Raw genomic sequence first — 27740 nt, forward strand, 5'->3', positions numbered from 1 at the left:
TCTGGTTTGAAATCTATCAGCAGAAAGGGGAGGGGGTAATATTCAATTATTCTACCTCCTCTATCAGCTCCCTGCACCCTCCTAAATCTATGCTAGAGAGTCCCACAATCCTCCAGAGCAGATTTAGGAAGGGGTTCAGGGGAGGGGGAATTGCCAAAAATGGTCTCCCTCCCTGTTTCACTGATGCATGCCTTCCATCACCAGAGGAACACCAATACATACCACCCATTTATTTTCATTGGCATTGTAGTGTGTTGTTAAGCATTTCCCTTGGTGAACTGGGAGGATCAAAGGGGAGGAGCAATAGTTGGGAACTTATTTTCCTCCTTTACTCTTTTTTTTTAAAAAAACAGTCATTACTTTAACAACCTCCAAGTGTCATAAATACTCCTTTGACATGTTTCCCATGGGCCAACACAAGCACTGGAGATCTTTACTTTCCTTGCAGCTCAGTATTACATTTCTTTTAGTAATAAAAACCATGTAGTTTTGTGTGACTCAGACTGCTGTTACATGATCAGGATTCTCTTGAATTTCTATGCATTCAATCTCTTCCCGTTCCTTTCGTTTGGCTCGTTTCTTTTTCTTGTGGTGCTTTTTGGAGGGTGGGAAAAATGTTAGGAAGACAGGTAAAATTACAAAACAGTGCAGAAGTGTGCAACTGCCAGTCAGCAGCAAGCATTTGAACAGTGTGAAGGTCAAGTTTGAAGGCACAAAAAGGAGGGGGACTAACCCAATAAGAAAAGAAGTAACATTTTGTAAAATTGCTGTTCCGTGTTCTTGAAGTGAGCTTTTTATACACTGAGTTCGGGTGTGCTCAGTTGCTAGTACAAATGTGTAAAGCAGGGGTGCACAGTGATCTATGGAAAAATTTAAAGTATAAATAAGGCACAATATAGAAATGCAATCCATGTCTATATTCCATAAAGTCATCAAGCCCAAGACACCCAGCTCTATTGAGGTGACAGTGAGAATTAGCCAGAAGTTCCCCAGAGGATGGATAACCAGGAAAAAGGTAAGTAACAACACTAGTAAGATTCCAAAGCTTGAAATCAAGACAGGCATAGTTACAGATAGGCTGTATTTGTCCATGAAGACAAAGGTAGGGTTGAATACTATGAACCTGATGCTCTGTTTCAGAGACAGTGGTCTTAGTTTCTCCAGTAACTCTATAACATCCCTCTGTGTTTTTTCACTAGTCCTAGCCACGAGGTACATGCGGGATGCAATGATACTATTCCCATTTCCAGCCTTGGAAAAAATAATGTCATTTTTGAAGTGCTGGAATTCTGGCTTTCTTAAAAAGGAGTTTTGCAGGATGCTAAGGAAGTAGTTTTTATTGGTGGCACTAATATTCCCAGCTCTCAGGTACTTGTAATACTGTTGAATCCAGGACAGTGTGTTGAAGCCTTCACTCAGTTTCTTTAAGTCATCTTGTACAGTGCCATTCCAGTACTCAAGAGGCTCATAGATATAGAACCCTATCACTGGGCTGTAGTTGCTGAAGTACTTCTGTTGAATGACAGCATAAGACACACTTGGAGAATTGCTGGAGAGGAGATTGATTATATTGGCCCCATCGTTGATCTGCAAGCAGCCCATAAAGGAAAAAGAAGCATAAATTAGATACAGTATCACCACAAATGGCTTAACATAGATGTTAGTAATCCATTCATTATAATGCTCTCGCAGGAAATGTTGAATAAAGTGGTTCTGGTATGGATCAGTTTCATGATGGGAAGGGTGCTGGTAGCCATCATTCATCATGGTTTGGAACCAAATGGGCTTCCTTTCCAGGTATTCTGCAGAAGGAATTTTACAACAGAAGATGCTGTGGTAACGATTCTGCTCCAACTGCCCAGCAAAGACCAGACAAGAACCAAAAAAGGAGAAGATATAGAAGTAGTTCAACAGGATGGAGATGCACATATTCTGGCAGAAGACTTTCACAGCCTCAATGTTGGTGAAAGGACTGGCACCCATACCAAAGGCTATAAAGTACAAGGAGCTTGTCATGGTATAGGAGACCATTACATCAGAGTAGGCATCTGCAACCCTGTCTTTGAAAGGCAGACTTTCTCTGGTTCGGCGCCATCCAGACAGAAGCTCAAACACTCCTTTTGTGCCATGACCTAAAGCAATGACAATAAGGAAATATATTAATTTCTTTTCATTGATCATTAAATTTGTTTCTTTAACTATACTTATGAAAGATCTTCATATAACTGCTGCAAAATGTCATACATACTTTATTTAGATTATATTATATTTTACATTGTAAGCGACTTACAATGTAAAAACAAACATTAAAACCAAGTACAAGCATGAGAATAAAATAAGAACCTAAAATGGTCATCCATCATATACATACAAAAGGGCAGATCCAACTTATTCTACCCCACTAAAAAGATAAGTAGAAGAAGATGCCACAAATATACCTGCATACGCTCCAAATTAAGGGATCAAAAATCCTGGATAAATTGAAATGTTTTTGCCTGGAACTGAAAAACAGACAGTAATGGTCCCTGGGGAGAGCATTACACAGAGAACCACCACTGAGAAGGCCTGTTCATGTGTTGCAACCCTCCACACCTTCCTTGCACAATGGAGAAGGGCCTCAGATGGCAAACATAGGGTTCAGGTTGGCTCATGTGGGGACAGCTGTCCTGTTCTCAATCAGGTCCCTGCATAAGGCTTTATAGGTCACTTTGAATTGAGCCTGGAAACTAACCGGTAGCCAATGTAGTTGTGCCAAAATTGTCGTTACATACTCAGACTTGCCCTGGTCAGCAATCTATCCGATGAATTCTTCATCAGCTGCAGTTTCTGAATGATCTTCAAAGGCAGCCCCACATATAACACACTGCAGTAATCTAACCTAGAGGTTACCAGAGTATAGACAGAAGAAGTTAGGCTATCTCTGTCTGGATAGAGGCATAGCAGAATCACAAACTGAAGCTGATGGCAGGCACTCTGTGCCACTGAAGCCACTTCAGCCTTAAGTGACAGTAATGGATGCAGAAGTATTCCTAAGCAACGCACCTGCTCCTTCAGAGGGAGTGTAACACTATCCACAGCAGGCCAGACCCCACCCATCCGGTCTAGGAAACTATCCACTAACAGTGCCACAGTTTTTATTTGGATTAAGCTTCAGTTTATTAGATTTCACCCAGTCCATTGCTGAGGTCAGACCTGCAGTTGTAAAGGAGAACTAGAGCTACATATCATCAGCATATTACTGACTACACAGTCCAATACTCTGGATGACCCTACTTAGTAGTTTCACATAGACTTTAAACAGCCCAGAGGATAAAATCCAACCCTGTAGTATCCCATACTGAGGGTTCCATGGGGCTAGACAACACTCCCCAGATGTCAACCCTGTAGAGATGGTAAACCAAATAGGATCAGAACCACCGCAAAGCAGTGCTGCGATTAACAAGGATTTCTTTCCCTCAGTAAATGCCAACATACATGGCAACAAAGTCAATTCCTATGCCAAATCACGCCTAGCCCTGATTGAAATGGATTTAGAAAATTGGTTTCCTCCAAGAGAGCCTGGATCTGGCCCACAACCATATACTCACGAACCTTGCCCAAGACGGGGACATTAACAACAGGCCAATAATTATTTATATTTTCTGAATCCAGGAAGGATTTCCTAAGGAGTCATAATAATCATAAGATAATCATGACATAATCACTATAGTAAATGACCTGGATGCTGTATAACAATTATTTGTATAATAACAATAACAATAATAATTTATTATTGTTATTGTTATTATTTATTCAACAAAATCTGCAATTATACCAGTGTGGGAGCACCATTGTGCATCAGCACATCACACCCAGTTCCATGAGCAGAGTTCAAGAAAAGTACTGACATGCCATGGTCGCTGCTCTTTCCTGCTCTGGCGACTGTGTCTTCCATCCTCCCTGATTGAAATGAACCAACTGATAAAGAGACTTGGGCAGACAAAGTTGCTTGTGCGATTAGCATAAATTCCAAAAATGAAGAGATGCACGAATCTGGACAATTTACTCAATTGATGTGGAAAGGGGTTGGGAATTTATCTTTGCAAATCATGTAAAACTGGGCTGGCTATTTTTCTCTTTATGTCTAATACAAGTATTACTGTACACAGTATTCCAAGTGCAGTCCCACCATAGATTTGTATCATTATCCACATCATGATATTGGCAGCTTTATTTTCAAACCCAGTCCTAATGATCCTATTTTATTTATTCTTTCAACCACCGGTCTTACAAGACTATTCATTGCACTCTGCAGCAATGTATACCAAACTCTAATAAAGACCACCCCACCTACATCCAGGCCAACCCTCTTCCCACTAGGGGCAAAGACTAAGTGAAGGGTATGCCCTGCTCTGTGTGTTGAGCCAATGACTGAGAGAGTCCCACTGATGCCATGAAATGTCAAGCTGGCTCTGAGGCATCCTCAGCATGGATACTGAAGTCATCCTGAGCCACAATCCTGGGCTTCTCCAATACTACACTGGAGAGATTCTTGGCCAGCTTGTTCAGAGAGGTCATCGGTCAGCAGGCTGGGTGGTACACCAACAGTATCTCCAATTTGTCTCTATAATCCCACGCCGGATGCAGGCACTCCACTCCAGCTCCAAACAGGAGAGGTTTCCTAGTGAGAGAATGAACTACTATGAACTATGGCACCTCCCCATCAAATCCTTTAGTCTGGATTGGTACCTCAACAGGCAGAGCTGTGTCAGGTCAAGCCCACCCGGCTCCTCTACCCAGGTCTCGGTTATACATCCCAGGTCAGCCTGTTAATCCATTATAAGATTATGGATCAGCATAGTCTCATTTTGAACCAACCTAGCATTCAAATACAACAACAGAATGTTGAACACAGTGGTTGTGTCCTGTGTTTTCAAACACGATAAGGTAGTTTTTGAAATGCAACCTTTGCCGGATGATACTAAGATACACCTCATTGTCATTAATTGAAAGTGGATGTTTAAAGGCACATTGATGCCCCGTGTGCCTTCTTTTAAGATGTGAACTGAGCAAGAATGGCTAAATTCAGTCATATATAATTCTCATAACAAAAAGTTGATTTAAAAGGCTAGCCACAGAAGCATTAAATAAAAACAATAATAAAAATTCATATACAAAAGCAATCCAGATACAGACTATATCTGTATCTTAAATCAATATATTGAACTGATTGAAAACAGTGATCACAGTGTTATAAAATTCAACACATATGCAAACAGTCAATTGCCAAGGAAGTCCATTTGATTTCAAAAGAGGAAATTTCTTTAAAATTAGGAGGGAGTCTACTGAGCACTGGCCTATCAAATAAAACTTCACGTAAAATATTTCAAAGCTTCCTCCAAAATCTCTAAGCCACATCATTTCCTGTCTCTCACACACTCATATCCTTCCTTTTGAACTTTTGAAGAGATTCCTGGAGATCCATCAGTCTCCTGTTATCTGGCCAATCAGCTCTTTGGAGCAATCACCCAATCTAAAAGTATTGCTATGGCCATGAGGTCCCTCCTATCTCCAGGCAGAAAAACCATGTGATAAATCTGATGATGATGATGACGACCTGCTTTTCACCCAGAGGTTCCAGGGCAGGTCACAACATAAGAACATAAGAAGAGCCTGCTGGATCAGGCCAGTGGCCCATCTAGTCCAGCATCCTGTTCTCACAGTGGCCAACCAGGTGCCTGGGGGAAGCCCGCAAGCAGGACCCGAGTACAAGAACACTCTCCCCTCCTGAAGCTCCCGGCAACTGGTTTTCAGAAGCATGCTGCCTCTGACTAGGGTGGCAGAGCACAGCCATCATGGCTAGTAGCCATTGATAGACCTGTCCTCCATGAACAACAATTTTAACACACATAATTAAAACAGTTAAAAGCAACATCACAGAAAATAGAATGGGTCCTGAAAATATACATCTGAGGTGTCAAAGGCCAGGGTAAAGAGGTGTGTCTTCAGCATTCACTGAAAGTTGTACAATGAAGTTACCAGATGCACCTTGGTGGAAAAGCAGTTTCACAGTTTAGAGGCTGCCACAGAGAATGCCCTCTTCCAGGCTACCCCTCCAAGCTTCTGAGGGTGGCGAAACTACCAAAAGGGTCCTCTTTGCTGATCCCAACACCTGAGAGAGTCTCTAGGGAAGGAGGTAGTCTTTCAGATATTAGGGAACTAAGTAGTTTAGGGCTTTAAATACTAACATGAGCACCTTGAACTGGGCCCGGAAACCAGAGCTTGGAAGTAACTCGTTAGAAATAACAAGTTACTTGTAATTTATTACTTTTTTAAGTAACAAGTGTATAACTTCATTACATTTTACTAGTAATAGAACGACTAGTAATTTCCCTACTTTTTAGCAGCAATCATAACGTTTCCAGGGTTATGTTTGGATGTTACTTGGGGGGGAACAAGCAGAAATCTTCTGTTCTTGTGATTGGTGGACAGAAGACATGTGCTTCACACTGGCTTCTGTGCAGCATCACTCTTCCCTCGTGCTCTGTGTTACGAAGCACGAGGGAGGAGGTGAAGAGGCAGGGGGTCATGGAGCGCTGGAGAGAGAAAAAATGGACGGTGGAGGAGAAAGCCAGGGCAAGGATGACGGAGAAGGCAGCAGCAGAATGGAGGTGAGGGACAATGGTGTATGTGTGTGTGTTACCCCCCCACCCCTGCTCTCTCCCCCGCTCACTCAATCGCCCTGCCCCCCGCTCTCTCCCGCCACCTGCCCTCCCCGCTGGCTCAATTGCTCTGCCCCCCATCCCTGCTCTCTCTCCCACCTGCCCCTGCTTGCTTACTCATCCTGCTGCCCCCACCCCCTCTCTGCCCCCGCCTGCCCCCCACTCGCTCACTCTGCTATGCATGTTTCACTGGTGAGCATTAATTTTTTTAGGTGCATATTAAGGCACAGGACAGGTGCCTGCCTGGAGGAGATAACCATCTAAAATTTGATGTGGGGGTCAATTTGGTGGATTACTTCTGAGCATAAATAACATTAGAATGCATAGGATTGGTTCACAGTACTTAGTGCACAGGCCTAAACACATTCAGGGCACTAAGTTGCATTGATCTCCCTAAACATACATAGGATTGGGCTGCATGGTGACTGGAATCATAAGTACACTTGTTGGAAGCAAGTCCAATTGAACTTAATGCTCTTGTTATAGAACTCTGGACCTCCCCTCTCCCCAGAAAACCCTCCTGCTCTCTGGTGAAATATTTGCTTTCTTACCCACAAATGGTCAAGGACAGATGGATCAGGAATGAGGCTTTTTTTGAGTAAACACGAATAGTTAGACTGTTAGTTCTCCAGGTTCTGAATGAAGGAGGAATTATGGATATTTTGTTTGGGTCCTAAAAACCCAGGAAGTTCTGTCAGGTATTGAATTTTTCATAGGGGAGAGTGTGTGTATCATGTTTGGAAAGTTCTGTGGATTTGAAAGGAGATGCCTCGAGTTGAACATGTTTTCTGAAAATATGAGGCTGCTTTATACTGAACCAGAGTAGTGGCTCATCTAGCCCAGTATTACTGTATGTGACTGGCAGCCGCTCAGGCCAAGGGCTTTTGCTACCTTTGTCATCTGAGATCCTCTTAACTGTCAGGGATTGAACTTAGGACCTCAGTGCATGAAACACATATCCTCTGCTACTGAGTTAAGAGCTCAACAGTAGATGTTGAAATGCGAGTGTGCCAGCGTGTGTGTGCGTTTGCCTAAGAAAGCAGGCTTTTACCCTACATCAGCATCACTGAGACTTGAGACTTAGTAAAACAAGAAAAGCTACTTTATTTAGAGAAATACATAGTAGATAGAAAAGCAAACCTAGTTCTAACTAACTAAGTTGGAGGCGTAACGCCCAGGTGCGGGAGTTAGCCTCATCTAGCAACAGAAGGAAGTCAGTCAGAGCATCACAGGTAAAAGGTAAACAAGCCTATCCATCTGGAGGACCCTAGCTCTATCTTCCTTCTGGAGCACAAACAAAAGAACAAAACAGGAGTTGCTCTTGCCCCACTTCCAACATTCATTAATATAACAGATTTCAAATGACTTAGGACCATTAAGTGAGACTGAAACTGGGGATCCTGCAGCCAGCTTTTATCTGGATGTTTGGTGCTTTTGTGAACTGACTTAAATCAAACTGTCAAACTTACAAATCAAAGATCTAGGAGCCCAGGGGGAGTGCTGGCATTCAGACTATTTATTTGCGATAATAGCTCCAGGAAGTCACTTGGTTATAATGGTTGTCTTTTTCGCAGTCCATGGTATGCACAAAGCTCTCCTCCAGCACCACATTTCAAATGAGTTGATTTTTCTCTTATCAGCTTTTTCACTGTCCAACTCTCACATCCATACATAGAGATCAGGAATACCATGGTCGGGATGATCTTTGCATTTGAGGACCTTCTCTAGTTCTCTCATAGCTGCCCTCCCCAATCCTAGGCTTCTTCTGATTTCTTGACTATTGTCTCCATTCTTGACTATTGTCTCCATTTTGGTTAATGACTGCGCCAAGGTATTGATAATCCTTGACAAGTACAATGTCCTCATTGTCAACTTTAAAGTTACATAAATCTTCTGTTGTCATTACTTTAGCCTTGTTGACGTTCAGCTGTAGTCCTGCTTTTGTGCTTTCCTCTTGAACTTTCATTATCATCATGGTCTGTGGGTGGGTAGGAGACAACAAGGGAGGAGATAGAGAGTGCCACAGGGCTGAGTGGAGAAAACAATTATTTTAAAAAATGGAGTGGAAAAAGGAGCCGCAGGGCAAGAACATGGATAAAGGAGGAGAAGGAGGCAGCAGCAGAATGGAGATAAAGAACTGTGGAGGTGAAAGATGACAGCATGTTTTGGCACACAAAGTGGCCTCCACCACCCTCTCTGGCTACTGTGCTGCATTTGCAGTATTTTAACTTTTTTGCATCTTAGGAGAAAATGTTTGCTTGAGTGAGTGTCCCTTAGTTGGTGGCAGGGCAGGGTCTGGGAGGTGGTTAAGTGAGAGAGATTATGCTTGCTGGCTGAGTGGGGAGGTTGCACTTGGTTTGATGTGCAAAGATCTGCCTCCCTCCCCACCTCCCTTACCAGCGGAGAGTCCACCATTTCTATCTTATGGATAAAAAGAATTATTCTACTACCTCTGTATGTGTGTGTTTATTTTTAATGTTGTTTTAGGCTACTTAGATGTGCAGCATCCAAGGCATTTTTTTTAAAAAAGTAACTGAAATGTAACTGTAGTGATTACTTTTGAGAAAAAGTAATCAGTTACTTTCAGAGCAGCTGTAATTGTAACGGTAATTACTACTTTTTTGAGCCATGTAACTGTAATTTATTACTTTTAAAAAGCAATCTTCCAAGCTCTGCCGGAAAAAAACTTGCAACCAATGCAGCTGTTTTAAAACAGGGGTTATATGAGTTCTAAAAGGAACTCCTGTCAGTAATATGGTTGCTGCATTTTAGACCAATTGAAGTTTCCGAGTCATCTTCAAGGACAGCCCAATGTAGAACACATTGCAATAATCCAGTCTGGAAGTTACCAGGGCATGGAGCACTGTAGCCCAGTCTTCTCTGTCCAAAAGGGGCTGAAGCTGGCGAACAAGCTGAAGCTGAAAAAAGACACTCCAGTGGCTAGAGTGGTTTAACAGCCAGCTGCTCTGGCTGAAGCGGGGAACAGGGCATCTCCTAGCAACTCTCAGCACCCTTCATTAATTACACTTCCCAGGATTCTTTGGGAGAAGCCATGACTGTCTAAAGTGAAATAAAGGTCTGGTGTGGATGTGGCCAGGGACAGCTTTGGTTTAAATTTGGGTGGGAGGCTACATGTGCCTGCTGTGGAATAAAAAGGTGGGGGAAACCCTGAAAAAGAATGATACTGTTCATAATGTTTTCATTTTGGAAAGGAAAGGGGCTTCCTCTCTGCCCAGTGCCCACCCATCCAATCTCCTCCCCTTCCTCTCCCTCCTCCTCCCCTCCTTGCCCCTCCCCAAATCAGTTTCACCTATCCTAAGCATGATTGCACAGGAGTAAATCCCACTGAACACAAAAAGCATTCAAATGATCAAACCTGCCCTCCCCTCCTCTCCTCCCTCCTATCCCCTCCCTCTTGCCCCTTCCCTCCCCCTTCCTTTATTCCTCCCTTCTCCTCCCCCATCCCCTTCTAATCCCTTCCTTCTCCCTTCTCCTCCCTTCCCACCCCCCTCTCCCTTGCCCTCCTCCTCCTATCCTAAGCATGATTGATACCAAATTCTTCCAAGCTACACAGGAAGTGCATTGGACTGTGAAAGACCAACCCAAATTGTGCTTGCATTTTGACAAATTTGTAGCGCAGTACAATATCTCAGAGAGGAGGTCAGGTCTCCTGCTCCCCTGGTGCATTCACTATAGCTGCCCAATTTCCCTGCTTTTTAAAGTTTGGTAGAAATATCTGTCGGCTATAGGTAAGTTCTTAAAACACAAGGTTTTTTGCCTATTAGTGAATCCATCCTGGCTTGCCAGGATATGTGCAACTAGGATGTCAATTGTCTCAAGATTTCTATTCATAGTATTGCCATTATCTATCAATTCAGATCATAGCTGAAAAGCTGGCAAAAGATTCTGGATGGTTTTATCTGGAATGACTAACATTCCAGAACTGATTTCAATACAATGCAATGCCTGAGGCAAAAGGGGGGCCTTGCTGTGCCAAATCTGGGGATATATTATGCGACAGCCCAACTTGCCTGGCTGCACCTATGGCTCTTCTCAGGAGAGGACAGGATAGTATACGACCTGGAACAACAATTTGTAGATATTCCCCTGAGTTCTGCTATCTGGTGGCCTGTTAGGACAAGTGGCATCTCAATTCAGCAAACTCTAGCTCCACAACAATTACTGAGGACATATAAGTGTATTCTGAGTCTGGGAGTCTCGCAGTGGGCCTCAATTATAAGACAGTCAAACTTTTTAAATGTGGTCCGCCTGGGGGAATTTTCAAACTTGAGAGACTGAAGTTTCAAGAACAGATGTTGTTACTCAAGGAAGATTGCCATTCTCCAACCAATGGTTACAAAAATGCATATATTAGGGGTAAGTGTGCAGAAAAATGAACATATTAGTGAAAATAGCATACAAAACAACATTTTATTACGAGAAAATGCTTGAAACAAATATGTACTTTAGTCAAAACTACATACAAAATGTGTTCATTAGGAGAAATTCACATGCTGAAGAATTTTCATGATGATTTTTTTAAAAAAATTGCAAATTGCTAGAGAAATGTTTAAGACTGGAAACATGAGAAACGGAGAGAACCAAATCTGACTGGCCCTTTCCTCCCTGCTGAGGAACCACAAGGAAGCTGCTACTCATTCAAGCCCCCACAGGACTCAGTAACCAAAGTGCTCCTTAGCACGGTTCCCCCTTGCTACACTCAGTCTTTTCACCTTCCTGCCCCCTCCTTTTCCTGTTGGCAGTTCACCTGTGGGGGCTCAGAACATGGAGGTTTCCATAGTTTGCTTCTGGTACAATAATACATAACCACTATCTAGATCACTAACTCACAGATCTAACAGGGTCATTAGGCTGATCTAGGCATTTGTCTCAAGCCTCTGAAGAGAAGTGGTCTTATAGGTAAACTCTCCTCCTCGAATGTTCCTAAATAGGTTCAGGGTGGATGCAATCTTCAGCCTGCTTTGAGAACAGCTATGTTCACCATGCTTCTGGCTGCCTTCTCCTTCCATTGCCCTAAGGCAAAAAGAAAAAAGTATTTTGGGGTAAATGAATGCGAGGTGGTGAAGGCAGCAGTCACTCCTAGCTTCAGTGGATTAACCTGGACCTCTAGAAACTGAAACACCAAACCTCACAATCCTTGGTGGGAAACTGATGGTGCTTGTGCCATTCCTGCAAAGGCAGCGGTCCCTGGGTACCACTGTCTCTGCATGCCCCAGAGTAGGCTGGGGAAGGTGCCAGCAGTAGACGTTGTGATGCTTCTCAAGCACTTTTGAGGTCTGTACATCCTGTATATTATGTATTCATAACCTGCCCTTCAACACAAACGTTCCTTTGGCAGTATTTAACTGAAATAAATAAAAAACCCAAATACATTAGAATATATAGTATTACATACAAACTAGTGTGGTGTAGTGATTAGAGTGTCAGACTAGATCCTAGGTCCTAGGACACCAGGGTTCAAACCCCCACTCAGCCATGAAGCTCACTTGGGTGACTTTGGGCCAGCCACAATCTCAGCCTAACCTCAGGGTTGTTGCGATAAAAAATTGGGCAAAACCATGTATGCTTCCTTGAGCTGCTTGGTGGAAACTGATGTTAATAGTTATTGTTGTTGTTATGTGCCTTCAAGTTGATTATGACTTATGGCAACCCTATGAATCAGTGACCTCCAATAGCATCTGTCGTGAACCACCCTGTTCAGATCTTGTAAGTTCAGGTCTGTGGCTTTCTTTATGGAATCAACCCATCTCTTGTTTGGCCTTCCTCTTTTTCTACTCCCTTCTGTTTTTCCAAGCATTATTATCTTTTCTAATGAACAAAAATAAACCCATAAAACAAACAGTTGTAATAAAAAATCAATCCAACAGCAGAATAGACTAGTTCTTTCAGCTCAGTCCCAAATGCTTGAACAAAAAGGTATATCTTAAGTTGAAGTTGAAAACTAAGCAACAAGGGAGACAACTCTATATCCTAAAGGTGAGAATTCCATATCTGGGGAGTCCCTGCTCCAAGCTACAGTTCAACTACAGTTGTTCATGGAACTATGTACAAGGCTGCTCCCCCAGGTCTTAAGGCAGGGGACAGCATATAACGGGAGAGACGCTCCTTTAAGTACTTGGGTCTCAAGCCACATAAGGCTTTATACACCAAGATCAACACTTTAAATTGGACCCAGTAGCAATAGCCAGCCAGTGCAGATCCTTAAGGATCCCACATGATCCCACTTTGCTGCACCAGTATTCTGTATCAGCTGGAGCTTCTGCACTGTTTTCAAGGGCAGCACATTGTAGAGCACATTGCAGTAGTCTAAATGAAATGTCAGCAGCACATATGCTACTGTGGCAAGATAATCCTGGTCCAGTATGGGCAATAGCTGGAAAACCAACTATAGCTAGGCATAGGCATTCCTTGCCACAAAGGCTACCAGAGTACAATTTGTACTACATTGCAGACCCTAATTTGTACTACATGTACAAATTACAGCACAATATTTTGTTTGTGGTAGAGAATGAAACAGTATCATGGATGCCATTTCCAGATAGACAATGTTTGCCAGTTGGCACCTTTGTCACAGAAAGAAGCTGATCAAGTGCCTCAGACTGTACTGAAGTGGATCAACCGCTGGTTTAGGCAGGAGAGGCAAGCAGAACTAGAACCAGGGCCTGGTATGCGTAGAGATTTGGAGTTCATGGTTTTTTAGAGTAGGAAAAGGCCCTATGAAGTATTTCAGCAATCATTTGCTCATTTTTTGCAATACAGGAATACCTCGCATTAACGTACTCAATGGGACCAGAGCGAGTACATAAACCGAAAATGTCCTTAAAGTGAAGCACTACCTTTTAAAACTTTTTTTCCCTCTCCTTCATGCGGAGCCTCAAAGCCCCGCACTAAAGCCTCTGCTGCTGCGCTGCCGCGCCTCCCAGCTGATCGCAATCGTGCCTCCCAGCTGATTTGCGGTGGCGCAATTGTGTCTATTTCCACCCCCACGTGCTAAACCCTCTGCTGCTGCGCTGCCGCACCTCTCCCTAACCCTAACCCTGTAAGCATCGCGCTGCATTTCTGGAAAAATACAGGCATATGGAGCATGTTCGTTATAGCGAGGCGACGTTAAGTGAAGCGACGTTAAGCAGGGTATGCCTGTATCTAATAGGATCTTCATGTCACTATTATCAGACTCAGGATGCACAAGATTTTGGAAATTTGGGCAAGCAAGAGCTTCCTTCTTGAGAAGGAGGGCACATGGGTGACTGTATAGGGAAGGTTACTGTTTTATTTTATTTTTGTTTTGTGTATGATATATTATTGTGGCTTTTAAATATGTCACCAGTCATTTGGAGACCTTTAGGTAGCAAGGGACTAACAACAACAACAACAACAACAACAATACAGGTGATAATCTCCCAACTTTTTTTTAATATGAGACAGCACTGTTCCAGGAAGCTTCATGTTTTGTATTCTTTGGGCCCTTCCAGATCAGTAAACATGGTGCTCAAGTCTAAGATCAACTGCTTGGGAGAACTTTGTCCCTGGGGATCTTAATTTTCTTTCTTTCTTTTTTGAAATATTTATATTGATTTTAATACATGTCAACATGACAAACAAACAATCCTATAAAAAAAGAGACACTACATCACTATAGAACATATTGTAGTGGTGTAATGCAGACTTAGAAATTGCAATGAATACAACTAAGCACAGCATGTTGCATACAAAATTGGGGACTATCATTCATCAGTTCAAGGAAAAATAACCTAGGAGAGTTGCGCAAGGAAGGAGGTTGAAGATTCCCCTTCCTTTGTTCCACATTACTAACAAAAGGAAAGCGTGTTATTAAACTGATAATGCTTCGAAAGACTTCACACCACTCTTCTATGTTGTGTAAGGTGTTCCAATAAGGCCATCTCCCAGACCTTTTCCATCTCACCAGTGTTGGAGGACGCAAACCTTATTCCAAGTAGCCTCATCATTTGAATGCCTAAGTCATCCCTCCATGCTCTGTGGAAGGAGTCTGCTCTTCCCATCCAGTGATCTATCAGAAGTCTGCACACAAAGGAGAATGGGACCTGAATTGATGCAGTAATGTTCAAAAGAGGTAAAAGAGCACAGGACAGCCCCTCTTTCAAGCAATGTTTACATAAAAGGTATAATTTGCTACATGGAACCAATTATATCTGAGGCCTCTGCGCTTTTCCTGGAGGAAGCTATTTGAAATATGACATGCCTTTTCCATCAAGTCACAAACACGGACAGACCTCTAGCCTTCCACCCTCTAAAGTGAGCATATTTATCTGGTGAACAAAAAGCCTGCTGATCAAGAAAAGGGATCAGTGGGGACTCCTTTGGAGCTAATACCTCACTCCACTACTTCCAGACCAGCAAAGTGGTACATTACTAGCCCCAATGCTGATTCGCTGGCTGGTTCCATGTTCAATCCTCAGAGCGTGTCTGGGCATGCAAAATGCACTTCTGTACCAGGTCTCTCTGTCCCCTCTCATCATTGGTTAGGCCTTCAAAACCTCCCCCTATTGGGTGACGTAGCTGTAGAGGGATTACATATCCCTATTGGGCTGATCTGGAGAGGATGTCGCAAATAGACCCCTTCGGGGTCCATTTCTGACACCCTGTTTTCACCTAAGGGTTTTAAACCTCTTCAGATTGGTCCCCTGGAGACCATGTGCTCATAGAGGGGTCACATGCCCCTATAGGGACCAATCCAGGACCCCGTTTTGAGTAAAAAATACATGCATTGGTCCAGTGGGGGCCACGTGCTTATGGAGGGGTCACATGACTACCGTTTCTGGGGTGGGACATGAGGGAAGGGGCTTCTGGGGGACAGGATATCCAGTGAGGTCATCAGGGGAAACTGGAAATAGAGGGGCGGGACTTCTGGGGGCGGGACTTCCGGGGGAACTTCTGCTGACATCATCAATCAAACTCAAAAGGGGCAGGGCTTAGCAGTTTGACAGGAGGTGGTCTTGTATTACTACTTAAACCACTCAACAGTTAGTGTAAAGCCAAACGGGGAAAAACATGGTGTAAACAGGCACAGAACCAATAGATCTTCATGAGAAGGCGCCTAGTCAGTGGCAGGGCATGGTGGGTCAAAATAAGACACAGGATCCATGGAAATTTGCAGGGACTTCAGGATCTAGCCCCTCCCTGACCTCAAGACATTACTTAGTGCCTTGACTGCGACATCATAAGAAGGAAGCCAATTGTTCAAAAACAAAACAAAACTGAAATGTTCAATCCTGGAACCTATTAAAGCTGAAACAAAGTGAAAGCATGGAGACTCAAGTGTTTACCGTTGTTTCTTCTTCCCCCTTTCTGTCTGCCAATTCTGACGAGTTTCACTGCCATCGCTGTTCCCAGCTCCCCAGGGGGCCCGCTTCAGGGAAGGACATAAAGTCTCATAACAGATGCTCAACTTGCAGATTGTCAGAAGCAGAACAACTGTGCTGAACAACAAACTTACAGGGGGACCACCATATGCAGGAGACCCCTGCATCTTAAAGTCATCATTTCAAAGTCTTGGGGCAGATGTCTTGAAATACAGTCACCTCGCCATATTTAAGCTCTCTGAAATTCCTTAACGCCTTGAATATTGTCTCCTTGGTATGAAAATGCTCAAAGCATATAATATCTCTGGGGATATAATCAGACTGAGCCTTCTGGCCTAGGCCCTGTGAGCCATTTCAATATCATTGATTGAGATGGGGATCCCAAGATTTAAAGTGGTAAGCCAAACAATGAGAAAAGTGGCCATGTCTGATGATACGCAGCTCTACTTCTCCTTTTCATCTTCTTCAGGTGAGGCTGTTAATGTACTAAACCACTGCCTGGCCGCGATAATGGACTGGATGAGAGCTAATAAACTGAGACTCAATCCTGACAAGACTGAGATGCTGTTGGTGGGGGGGCTCTCTGCCCAGATGGTTGATGTCCGACCTGCCCTAGATGGGGTTACACTCCCCCTAAAGGAGCAGGTCCGTAGTTTGGGGGTCTTATTAGATCCGCTCCTGTCACTGGAGGCTCAAGTAGCCTCGGTGGCACGGAATGCGTTCTACCAGCTTCGGCTGGTAGCCCAACTACGACCCTATCTGGATAAGGAGAACCTTGCCACAGTTATCCATGCTCTGGTAACCTCTAGATTGGACTACTGTAATGCACTCTACGTAGGGTTACCTCTGAAGACGGTTCGGAAACTTCAGCTGGTGCAGAATGCTGCGGCCAGAGTTCTTACTGGGACAAAAAAATTTGATCATATAACACCTGTCCTGGCCCAGCTGCACTGGCTACCAATATGTTTCCGGGCCAGATTCAAAGTGTTGGTTCTTACCTATAAAGCCCTTAACGGCATCGGACCGCAATACCTGGCGGAACGCCTCTCCCGCTATGTACCTACCCGGTCGCTGCGCTCGACGTCGAAGGCCCTTCTCCGTGTCCCAACGCATAGGGAGGCACGGAGAACGATAACTAGAGCTAGGGCCTTCTCAGTGGTGGCCCCCGAACTATGGAACGCCCTCCCTGATGAGATACGCCTGGCGCCTTCTTTGTTATCTTTTCGGCGCCAGGTAAAGACCTACCTCTTCGCCCAGGCATTTTAAAAATTTTAAAATTTGAATTTAAAATTGGAAATTTTTAATTATGTTTTATTGTGTATTGTATTTACATCCACTTGTATTTTAACCTGTTTTATTATGCTGTACACCGCCCTGGGAGCTTATTGCTATAGGGCGGTCTAAAAATGTAATAAAATAAATAAATAAATAAATAAATGTCTGCTCCTTCTTTTTCAGGGACTCCTGCGCAGAAACTCTGTCTGCACTCCCTATTCTCCAGTTCCTCCTGGTGAAGTTCAATGTCTGCCATCATCATTTTGATCACTTCAAGTTCAATATGTTTATCAAGGCCCATTTGCATAGCCTCATTAGCCATCTTAGTTATATCTAATATTTATATATATTTCAGCATCTCAAGTTTCGACTCCAGGGGTTGCAAAGCAGCTCCCTAAGGCCTTTTCTATCTTGCTGAATTGTCAGAGTTGTCAGACAGAAGGCTAGTCAATTTTGTGCCTTTTGACGCTTTGCCATTACCCTCTGCCATATTGGCTTCTTCGTCAGTGCTATAATTGCTCCCACTTTTCTAAGCTTTGCAGACTGCCAATTCATTCCCCTCAGCATAATCTTCACAGTGCTTACTTTTAGGTCCCCATTTGCCTCGTTTTGCCTACTTTTTAAGCCTTCATCGTCCCAAGGTCACTGGAGGCCAACAGTTATCCAGCCATGCCTTCCACAATTTTCCTGTTGCAAGGAGCAACATCAGGCTTAGGTGATCCAAGAGACAGAAGCAGGAAACAGAGAACCTGAATGATCCCTTATGCTCAGGGCTGGCTCTGTGACAAAGGTTGGGAATGGAGACTACTTTTCAAGCATCAGGATGGAAAGGCCGTTCCAGTTTTCAGTGGCTATCAGGACTATGCTGCAAGGTGCTATTTTGGCTCCTGGCAACTTTTGGTCACATTCCATCTGAATTTGGGCTGCAACAATGACTTTGAAACTGGGATTTGGTACCCAGGTGACTCAGACCACAGAGCACTGGAAAATTGAGGCATACAAGCAGTCATGAGCTAGGGAAAGCTATACTTGAAAGAGTCTGTTTGGCTGCCTGTTAGTGCTTAGTATAGGCTTGCCACCCCTTTCTGCAGCTGGGAGGGCAAGGTGCCTGTTCAATAGTTCTGCAGGAGTTTCGATGAGATACTGGAGGTTTGGACAGGCCATGTTCTTCAATGTTCTTCTTTGAATATTGTATTCAAAAGTGGCAGGTCTGGCAGGCAGGAAATTCCAAAGAAGGTGCTGATCTGTGGTTACTCCATCATTTGCGTGTTTCAATGGGCATTGAGCACTCACTGGGAGGCAGCTGGCAAATGTATGGCTTGCTATGCTGGGGTGGTGTTGGGAGGGGGACATGCTGTGGAATCAGTTGTTGTTTATCTTCCTCTAACAATTTTGAGCAGGTCACTATTGCCAGGTCCTGGTGAACAATTTGGGGAGAGAACAACCTGGAGCAAGCCTGTCCTTTAGCTCCAAGGTTTAGAGGAATATTCAGTACGCTAGAGCTCAGGTGCTGGGGAGAGAAATTTTCTGGTCAATATTGATTGATTGATTGCATTTGTATACCGCTCCATAGCCAAAGCTCTCTGGGCAGTTTACAACAATATTGCTTTGGCACAGTGTCTCAGACAAAGGCCTGGATAAAGACAGGCACAATATTGGCCAGGTTTTGCAGAGGGCATTGCAATACATCACCCAGACTTTATCACTCATTGTATCTCCTTTCTTTATAGTAGTGCAGTGCCGAAAGTTCTAAATGGAACTGTTTGGCACATTTGTATGCAAAGCAGTGGTGGTGAAGAAATCCACAACCTTCTGAGGATTGGTAAAACTAAGTTTGGGGGTTGAAGACTTCATTTGTAACGGTCAGCAGAGGCTTCTCTTTCTTTGCCTCATTATTTTAAACTGTTTTTGCCATCATGGGAAAGCAGCAGGGATAATCCTAGTGATGTTCAGGGTCATTTTGCCCCAAGATGCCTCTGTGGAAGGATATTAGGTCATGGCATGGCATCTTTCCAGGGACATAGTTTGGAGGTGAGTCATGGCTTTTTATGATTTTGTCCAAATTTTTTCTGGGTCTTCACAACTTTAGCTGGAACAATTACAGTCCATTTTCATGACCGCTTTTCTAGACACATTCCCACCATTTGGTGACCATCTCACTAGTGCTATATAAAATACAATAGATAACAGGATGTTTTTGTTATATTTGCTAAGTGCTTTATTGCCAACTCACTTCTAAGTATGTGAATCAGAAGTAAATTTCACTGAATTCAATAAAGGTTAAGTCGCTTGTAAGTATACTTAGAGCTGAAGTCTTATTTCTAGTTTATGGAAGCAATTCTCTATGTTTACATCATCACAACCTGCTTTAATAATCTGTGTCACAGTACATCGAGGAATAGGATAAGCAACATATGTAGAAGGATCTGATGGCTACTAACTGTGATGTCTGTCTCCTCTCGAAGGCAGTATGCTTTTGTATACCAGTTGCTGGAAATCACAAGCGAGGAGACAACTGTTGCACTCAATTCCTGCTTGTGGAATTTCCATACGTATCTGGTTGGCTAATGTGGGAACAGGATGTTGGACTATATAGGCCTTTGGTCTGATCTAGCAAGGCTCTTTTTGTGTCCTTAAGATATGCTGCACAATTGCTAGCTGTGAAGCATGCTCTTTCAACCTAAATGAGCTCATGCTTAATGTGAAATGTGTTATTACATTTTAAATACAAGGAGTGACAGTTTTCTTAAATGAAACCAACCCCACAGTAGCAGCAAAACTTGGACTGCTCCTTAAATCACAGATAACCAATGTTGCTTTGCCTGTCCAGGAAAAAAGCAGGACAAAGCACCACCTTTATAACTCTGAATACCCTAAATAACGGAGAGATATTTATGCACAGCAAAGTAGTTGTGCCTGTCCAAAATCACAATGCAATATAGTGTTTTTTTTATCATTAATTTTTATTCAAAGTTTCAAAAAACAAAACAAAACAAAACAAAAACAAATTAATAACTAATACAATAAAATAAAATGTTGACTTCCGATTTGTCGCAGATCAGTTATAGGTCTATAATATATAACAAACCTGTCTCTAAATATATTACAAAATCACTTTCCTCCAGTAGTTATCTTAATTAATCATCAAATCTCATTAACATCACTTTATTCTTTCCGCAAAAAGTCAAAGAGAGGTTTCCAGTCCTTGAGAAATATATCCATCGATTTTTCTCCAAATAAACATGTCGATTAATCCATCTCATCAAGTCTGCTAGGTCCAGTAGTTTCAATAGCCATTCTTCCATTATCAGTGTTAATTCAATCTTCCATCTTCCATCCTTGCATCCATAATAATCTTGCTGTCATAGTCATAGTCATATAATAAGAGTCTGATGGGAATTTCCTTCCTCACAAATATTTTCTTGCCATCAATTCTGAATGTGTTACTGAAATGTTGTTGTAAAGTCATATCTCTGTTCTTTTTTACAAAATGCACTGGCACACCTCTTGAGAGTTTTTCCATTGTCACATATCTATAATTAATTCTATAGATTTTCTCTATTTCAAGCTCCATCACATCATTCCAGTCCAGAAATTTTTTCGAAACATTGATAGCTTTATCTCTGATATCTTCATCAATTTCTTCAAGGACAATGCTGAATTCCAAACAGTAATCTTTATCTCTAAGGTCCATAAACTCCAAATCTTTTTCCAGTTCCACATTTGATATATCTGTTCCAATCTCCAGGACTTGCATCTTCCCTTTAATTTTTCTTTCTTCTTCTATTGGTTGTCTAGTTATATCTTTGATCTCATCAACCTCCTCCCTCATAAAATCCCCTATTTCTTTCAGCTCCTGCTTCATTTTGCCAAATTCAATTTTCATCTCTTGCTTGCCATGTCTCAGTTCCTGCCTCGCCATATAGTGTTTTGACAGAAATGTCAAAATCAGAAACTTTTGATCTCTGCTCTTACCTGATTAATTACAAGACTGTCCTGAGAAAGGTTTTTGAAGCATGGGATACAAAAAGCTAAAATAAACAAGCATTCTGTCTCCATTAACATTGTTAGTAGAAGGAACCAGTGTTTGCTTATGATACTCCGTGAAAGGGTCATGTCCACTGACGATACTATAATAAACAGCTACTACACTGTCTCTGAAAGTGCAAGTGCAAATGGAGATTCTTCTAAAGTTTTCTTAAAACTAGGCTTTAAAAATGTAAATGTACTGCCTTCAAGTCGATTCTGACTTATGGCGACCCTATGAATAGGGTTTTCATGAGGCTGAGAGGCAGTGACTGGCCCAAGGTCACCCAGTGAGCTTCATGACTATGTGGGGATTCGAACCCTGGTCTCTCAGGTCATAGTCCAACACTTTAAAAACTACACAACACTGGCTCTCAAGTATTTATTAACCAGGCGGTAATAAATATAATGTGGAATTATGATTGATTGAAGAGTTCATGTGGAGCGATGCACATGAAAAATATCATCACAAAATTAGATGTCCATGTTGATTTTGCAGGGATAATCCATGAAAAAGATACCTGTCAGCATCTGCTGTTAGATCTTTCCTGAAAAATTCATTCTGACTTTTTTTTTCAAAAAGAGGACATCATGTCATGTCAGAAACTAACCCTTATTTAATATAGTTTCTAAAATACATTAACTAGCAAAGCTCTATTGAGGTGCAGCTCACCCCAACATAAGGGCATAACTACTAGACCAGATAATTTAATTTCAGTTTAAATCAACTGGTGATATTAGGTATCCAAAATATAATTACTGTGTGATTGCAATGTAATAGCAATGTATATAAAAATAAGAGATATATTTAACAGAGCAGGGCATTCTTTTTGTTGTTTTTGTTAAAATGAGTATTTCCTCCATACATACCCCTCCCTGTTCCCTGACCCTCCCTTTCCTTAATGATATAGGTCTAAAGTTTCCCTGTCAAAACCATCCCTTTGGTGTATATGATAAACACAATAACATTTCTATGAAACTGTCCCTTCATAGAACGGAACACAAAAAGACATTTCCATAAAAAAAGTATTTTTAAAAATGTTACCTTCATGCATGGAGGATAAGCTCCTTCCTTCCAAATGGCATGCTCTGCCAACCACACCCTCTGACCAGGGCCAGCGCCAGGCATGACTGGGCCCTTGGGCACCAGCCTGCCCCAGGTGCATAGCTCCTGCCTGTCCCACCTACTGTCTTCGCTGCTGCATGTGCTGCACATGCAGGGCTGCCATCAACCAAAATGGTGGCAGAGGCTTCTCTAAGAAGCTGATGCCCCCACCGCCATCTTTGTTGATGGCACACAAGCACGGTACAGTAGGGCCCCGCTCATACAGCGGGTTACATTCCAGACCCCCGCTGTAAAGCGAAAACCGCTGTAAAGTGGATCCCATTGATTTACATTGACCAAAATGGGGCCCGGCAGCAAAAAACCGCTGTAAAAGCGGAACAAGTGCTGTAAAGTGGGGCCTTTCTACAATTCACAACCACTGTATTAGCGGAATGCTGTAAAGCAAAGTGCTGTAAAGTGGGGCCCTACTGTACGCTACATGCACGCACATGCCTGCTATCAACAAAGATGGTGGTAGGGGCATTAGCCCCTTAAAGAAACCTCTGCCACCATCTTGGTTGATGGCAGCCCTGCGCAGAGCTTGGAAGTAACTCGTTGTTTTTAACAAGTTACTTGTAATTAGTTACAATTTTAAATAACGAGTGGGTAATTCCATTACATTTGGCAAGTAACGGAACGACTAGTAATTTCCCTACTTTTCAGCTGCAACTTTAATGTTTCCACGTTAGGTTGCACGTTACTTGGGGGCGGGAACAAGGGGAAATCAGCTCCTGGCTGTGATTGGTTAACACAAGACATGTGCCTCACATTGATTGGACCTCTGTGCAGACTCTCTCTTCCCTCGTGATCTGTGTTAGGAGGCACAAGGGAAGATGTGAATAGGCAGGGCCTGCTAGCGTCTGAGAGGAAAAAATGGACACCGGAGGAAAAAGCCAGGGCAAGGACAACGGAGGAGAAGGCAGCAGCAGAATGGCAAAGAGCTGTGGAGGTGAGTGACGATGATTTGTGTGTGTGTGTGCCCCCCCGTGGCCCCTTCCACCCCCTGTGGCATTTTTGCCCCCCTGCCCCCCCCTGCGGGCCCCTTCTGCCCCTCCCACTGCCTCTCCTTGCCTTGCTGCCACCCCCCCCATCAATCACAAGGCACTTCTGAAACTTCGGCCTACTCAGAGCTTGAAAAAGTTACTTTTTTGAACTACAACTCCCATCAGCCCTAGGCAACATGGCCACTGGATTAGGCTGATGGGAGCTGTAGTTCAAAAAAGTAACTTTTCCAAGCTCTGGCCTACTTCTCTTCCTTCCCCCCCTTTTTGAACTCTCCCCCTTGTTCCTATGCATACCTGTGTGCTGTATTTATCCAGACAGAGCACTCCTGCCTTTTAAAATACCGGCTAGCTTTTTATTGTATATTTATTTGAACTCCATCTTTCTTTTTATTTGTATTTTTGTCCTGTGTAATCACAAGACTGAATTGTATGTGGGACAAAAACTGTCTCAGTAATAATAATAATAATAATAATAATAATAATAATAATAAATTAGGCGTATAATAAATGGCTTAAGGCTGATTTTTTTGTTCTTGGCAGAGATGAGGTGAGAAGTAGGGTCCTTGCAGCTCCTCCTCTCAGTCCCCCAGCTCTCAAACTGTGAGAAAGAGAGAGATTCCCAGTCCCAGAGAGAGATAGACTGTTGACAATCTCTGCTAATATCTATACAAATGTACATAACATGTATCACCTGAACTCACATGATCTAGAGTTACCTTAGATCTTGTAAGATTTGCAAGTGAGAAGCAATAGGGTTTTATATTAGTTCTGATTGTCTATTGGGCTATCATAGGTTATATGTTTTTTTCATTTTCTATGGCAAAAACTCCAACTTCAGTGGAATTTATGTGATGTGTTCTAATCATTTGAATTTGGCTAATAAATGCTTTATTCTTTCATCAGAACTTTAGCAGTAGTACTAAAATATTAATAAAAAAGAAAAGGGAAAGAAAAAATACTTTACATACATCATTCAGCTGTATTGCTAATTATAGATATAGATATAAAAGATAAACAGCATTTTGTCAAAAGTATTTTTGTCTACATTTTATACCTCATCCTTGGTTTTCCAAGCTTGGCATGGAATGCTTCTCTTACAGAATTAATTTGAAATGCTGCATATTTATTATCATAATCATCATATTCAAAATAAAAAATATATGTACTGCCTTCAAGTTGATTCCAACTTATGGTGACCATATGAATAGGGTTTTCATGAGGCTGAGAGGCAGTGACTGGCCCAAGATCACCCAGTGAGCTTCATGGCTATGTGGGGATTTGAACCCTAGTCTCATTTTGTTCTCACAACAACCCTGTGAGATAGTAGGTTAGACTGGCCCAGGCAGGGTTATTCAGTGAGCAAAAATGATGCAAATAGGATCTCTTTTAATTGTGCTATCGACCTGCTTACTTCCACTCTGACTGGGGCATCTTGCAGCATGGGGAAGAGATGGGGGCACATCACAGCTGAAGTTCACCCATATAGGAGCATTATCTCTTGTTTATTACAGAGACACCTGTTGCAGGTTTTGCTGCTGAGAGCAGCAGTCAGTTAGTGCGGCCACTTGAGTCACAGCTTGTTGATCCTGAGGAGGCAAAACTAGAAAGTGAGGTTCAGAAAGGAGGCCCTGTGCATGAGGAGGAGGAGGGCATGAAGCAGTGCCAGTTGCCCACAGCCACATCTGCAGAACAGCAAGTACCATGGTTTGGCTTTGAGAAAGCTTGTACATTTGTGAGCCAGAGTGGGAAAAATGTTGTTGTACGATGCAATTACTGCCTTCCAAGGATCAAAAATCTGAGATCAGCTGTTTCCTCCTCATCCAATGTGAAGAAACATTTTGAGGTAAGCCTTTGTCATGCTGGTCCTCAAAGAGTGTCCATTGTCTATTTATGTTTAAATTGTGAAGTTCCTCTTCCATTTTTTCTTGGATTCATGCTTTGTTCTTCTTCCTCAGAGGGCACACCCTGAGAAGCTGAGAGCAATTGAAGAAGCAATAAAGGCAAGGAGACGTGGCCTTCCTGAACCAATGCATGACACCCCTCCTCCCAAAATGCTGAAGCAGCAGCAGACAACCCTTGAGAGGTGGGGATCTGGCAGGGAGCCTGTCACCCAGAGCAATCTCAACAGGAGAATCATTGATTACATTGTAGAGGAGACATTACCACTTCAGACTGTGGACAAACCATCATTCATTAATCTGGTTCGCATTGGACTCCCCAAAGATCTCACCATCATATGTGCCAAGACTCTAAGAGACAGAATTGAGAAGAGAGCATGCCACATGAGAGAAACTCTTGCAAACCGAATGGGTGCTGTGGCATATATAGCAACCACTGCAGATTGTTGGACCAATGGCAAGAAGAGTTACTTTGGGGTAACAGCCCACTGGATCAACCCAACTACCCTGAAACGTGAGGTCGGGGCCTTGGCTTGTAAGTGTCTGAAGGGGCGCCATACATATGATGTCCTTTCAAAAGCACTGCATGATGTACATGTGCAGTACAGGATCCACAACAAAGTTATGTGCACTACTACAGACAATGGCTCCAACTTTGTGAAAGCGTTCAGAGTTTTCATGGCCAAAGAACCAGTGGAAGCTGCAGGCACCAGTGACGATGATGGTGATAACCAGGAGGAGGAGGAGGCTGAGGTGGAGTTTGTGCCTATCTGTGAGATCCTGGACACAGGACCTGAGGCAGAGGAAGAAGCTGCAGACTCAGGAGAGGATTTTGTTTTACCACCACACCAGAGATGTGCTAGCCACACCCTCAACCTTGTGGCAACACAAGACATAGAGGCCATGCTTTCTGACTCCTCCAAAAGTAGTCTTCTTGGTCCTTTCAAGAAACAGTTTTGTTCCTTGATGGGAAAGTGCAGCAAGTTGTGGTCCAAGCAGAACCAGTCAGCACAGATTGCTGAGTATATCCGTGCGCAATGTGGTGTGTAACTGAAGGTACCGAATAAGACCAGGTGGAATTCCACCTTTGATGCGTTGAAGCAACTACATGAGCTCCTGTCAACTGTGCCACTAACAATGCATGCCATAATGGACGCTGCTCCTTGTCCAGGATCACAGCTGCTGAGATTGAAGTGGTACAGGAATACACAGAGATTATGGAGCCACTAGCCCAGTCCCTAGATATCCTGCAACGGGAGAACGGCATGTTCATGGGGTATTTGCTACCAACGCTCTGCAATCTGGACCGCAAGTTAGAAGGACTGGAAAACAAACCTGAGAGGTACACATACTGTTTTCAGCTGCTGAGAGGTGTGCGCAAAGCCCTAAGAAAGCGGTTTGCAGCTATCTGGGAGGACAAGAGGCTTCTTCTGGCAGCCTGCCTACACCCTCGCTTCAAACTAGATTGGCTGGAATCGTGTCAGGCCACCACCCATACCAACAAGTAAGAACATTAGGGAAGCCCTTTGGGTGGATTACTCCAAGGGAAATGTTGTCTCAAGGGAGGCATCAGAGGGCTTAAGGTGGTAGGCAGGGGCTGGGCCTTTTCTTCCTGGGGCTCCTCATCACAACCTTGGGTTGCTGCAGGTAATCCTTAAGGGTCTGCTGTGCTGCCCCATGAGTGTGGTGACTTGGTCACCTTCCTACCTTCCATGTCATCATCCACAGGCTCAGGCTGGACCCTGAACCAGGGGACATGACAAGCATCAGGAAATGAAGAGCAGATGATGGTTTCCTAACATATATGTGTTAACAGATCCTCTCTCTTTGTTAGATACACAATGGAAGCCTTGCTGAAAGCCGAAATAAAGATGGGTGTACTTAATGAGGACAGTGATCAGTCTTCAGATAAAGACCAGGAAGGAGATGACTTAGCAGATGACTTCTTCAATTTTCTGCCCCAGGGCAAGAAGTCAGCAGTGGACACTGCTGAGGAGGAACTGGTGAGGTACCTGAGGTCTCCCAGCAGGGAAGTGTCATCACTCCATGGCTTTCCACGTGTGCTGCGGTGTTTTTTGCAGCACAACACAGGCATGCCTTCAAGCGCCGCAGTAGAACGCCTGCTCAGTACTGGTGGCAATGTAATGACTGTAAAAAGACATTCCTTGTCTGACATGCTCTTTGAGCATCTTGTTCTTTTGAGACATAACAGAAACGTATTATAAAAGCATTTCAAGTGTAAAATTTGATTTCAAGAGTTGGGGTATCTTCATTGCTTGGGGGGATGTGAGATTCTGTTATGCCATTATGTTAATCTTATGGATAATTTTTTTATTCTACTACCCCCTGTGTGTGTGTGTTTATTTTTA

At 43.1% G+C, this 27740-nt stretch overlaps 1 protein-coding gene across 2 annotated transcripts in view; it reads right to left on the reverse strand.

Annotated features, from left to right (window-relative positions):
- Window positions 1–375: 375 nt before the first annotated feature.
- Window positions 376–27740, reverse strand: part of PTCHD4 (patched domain containing 4) — a 63092-nt gene continuing 35727 nt past the window's right edge. For both annotated transcript variants that reach the window (XM_061607523.1, XM_061607522.1), the window contains exon 3: window positions 376–2132. In XM_061607523.1, the coding sequence (XP_061463507.1) occupies window positions 499–2132 (1634 nt within the window). In that variant the 3' untranslated portion in view covers window positions 376–498. The remainder of the gene's footprint in view (window positions 2133–27740) is intronic.

This window comes from Rhineura floridana, chromosome 2, assembly GCF_030035675.1.
Source record: "Rhineura floridana isolate rRhiFlo1 chromosome 2, rRhiFlo1.hap2, whole genome shotgun sequence".
NCBI lineage: Eukaryota > Metazoa > Chordata > Lepidosauria > Squamata > Rhineuridae > Rhineura > Rhineura floridana.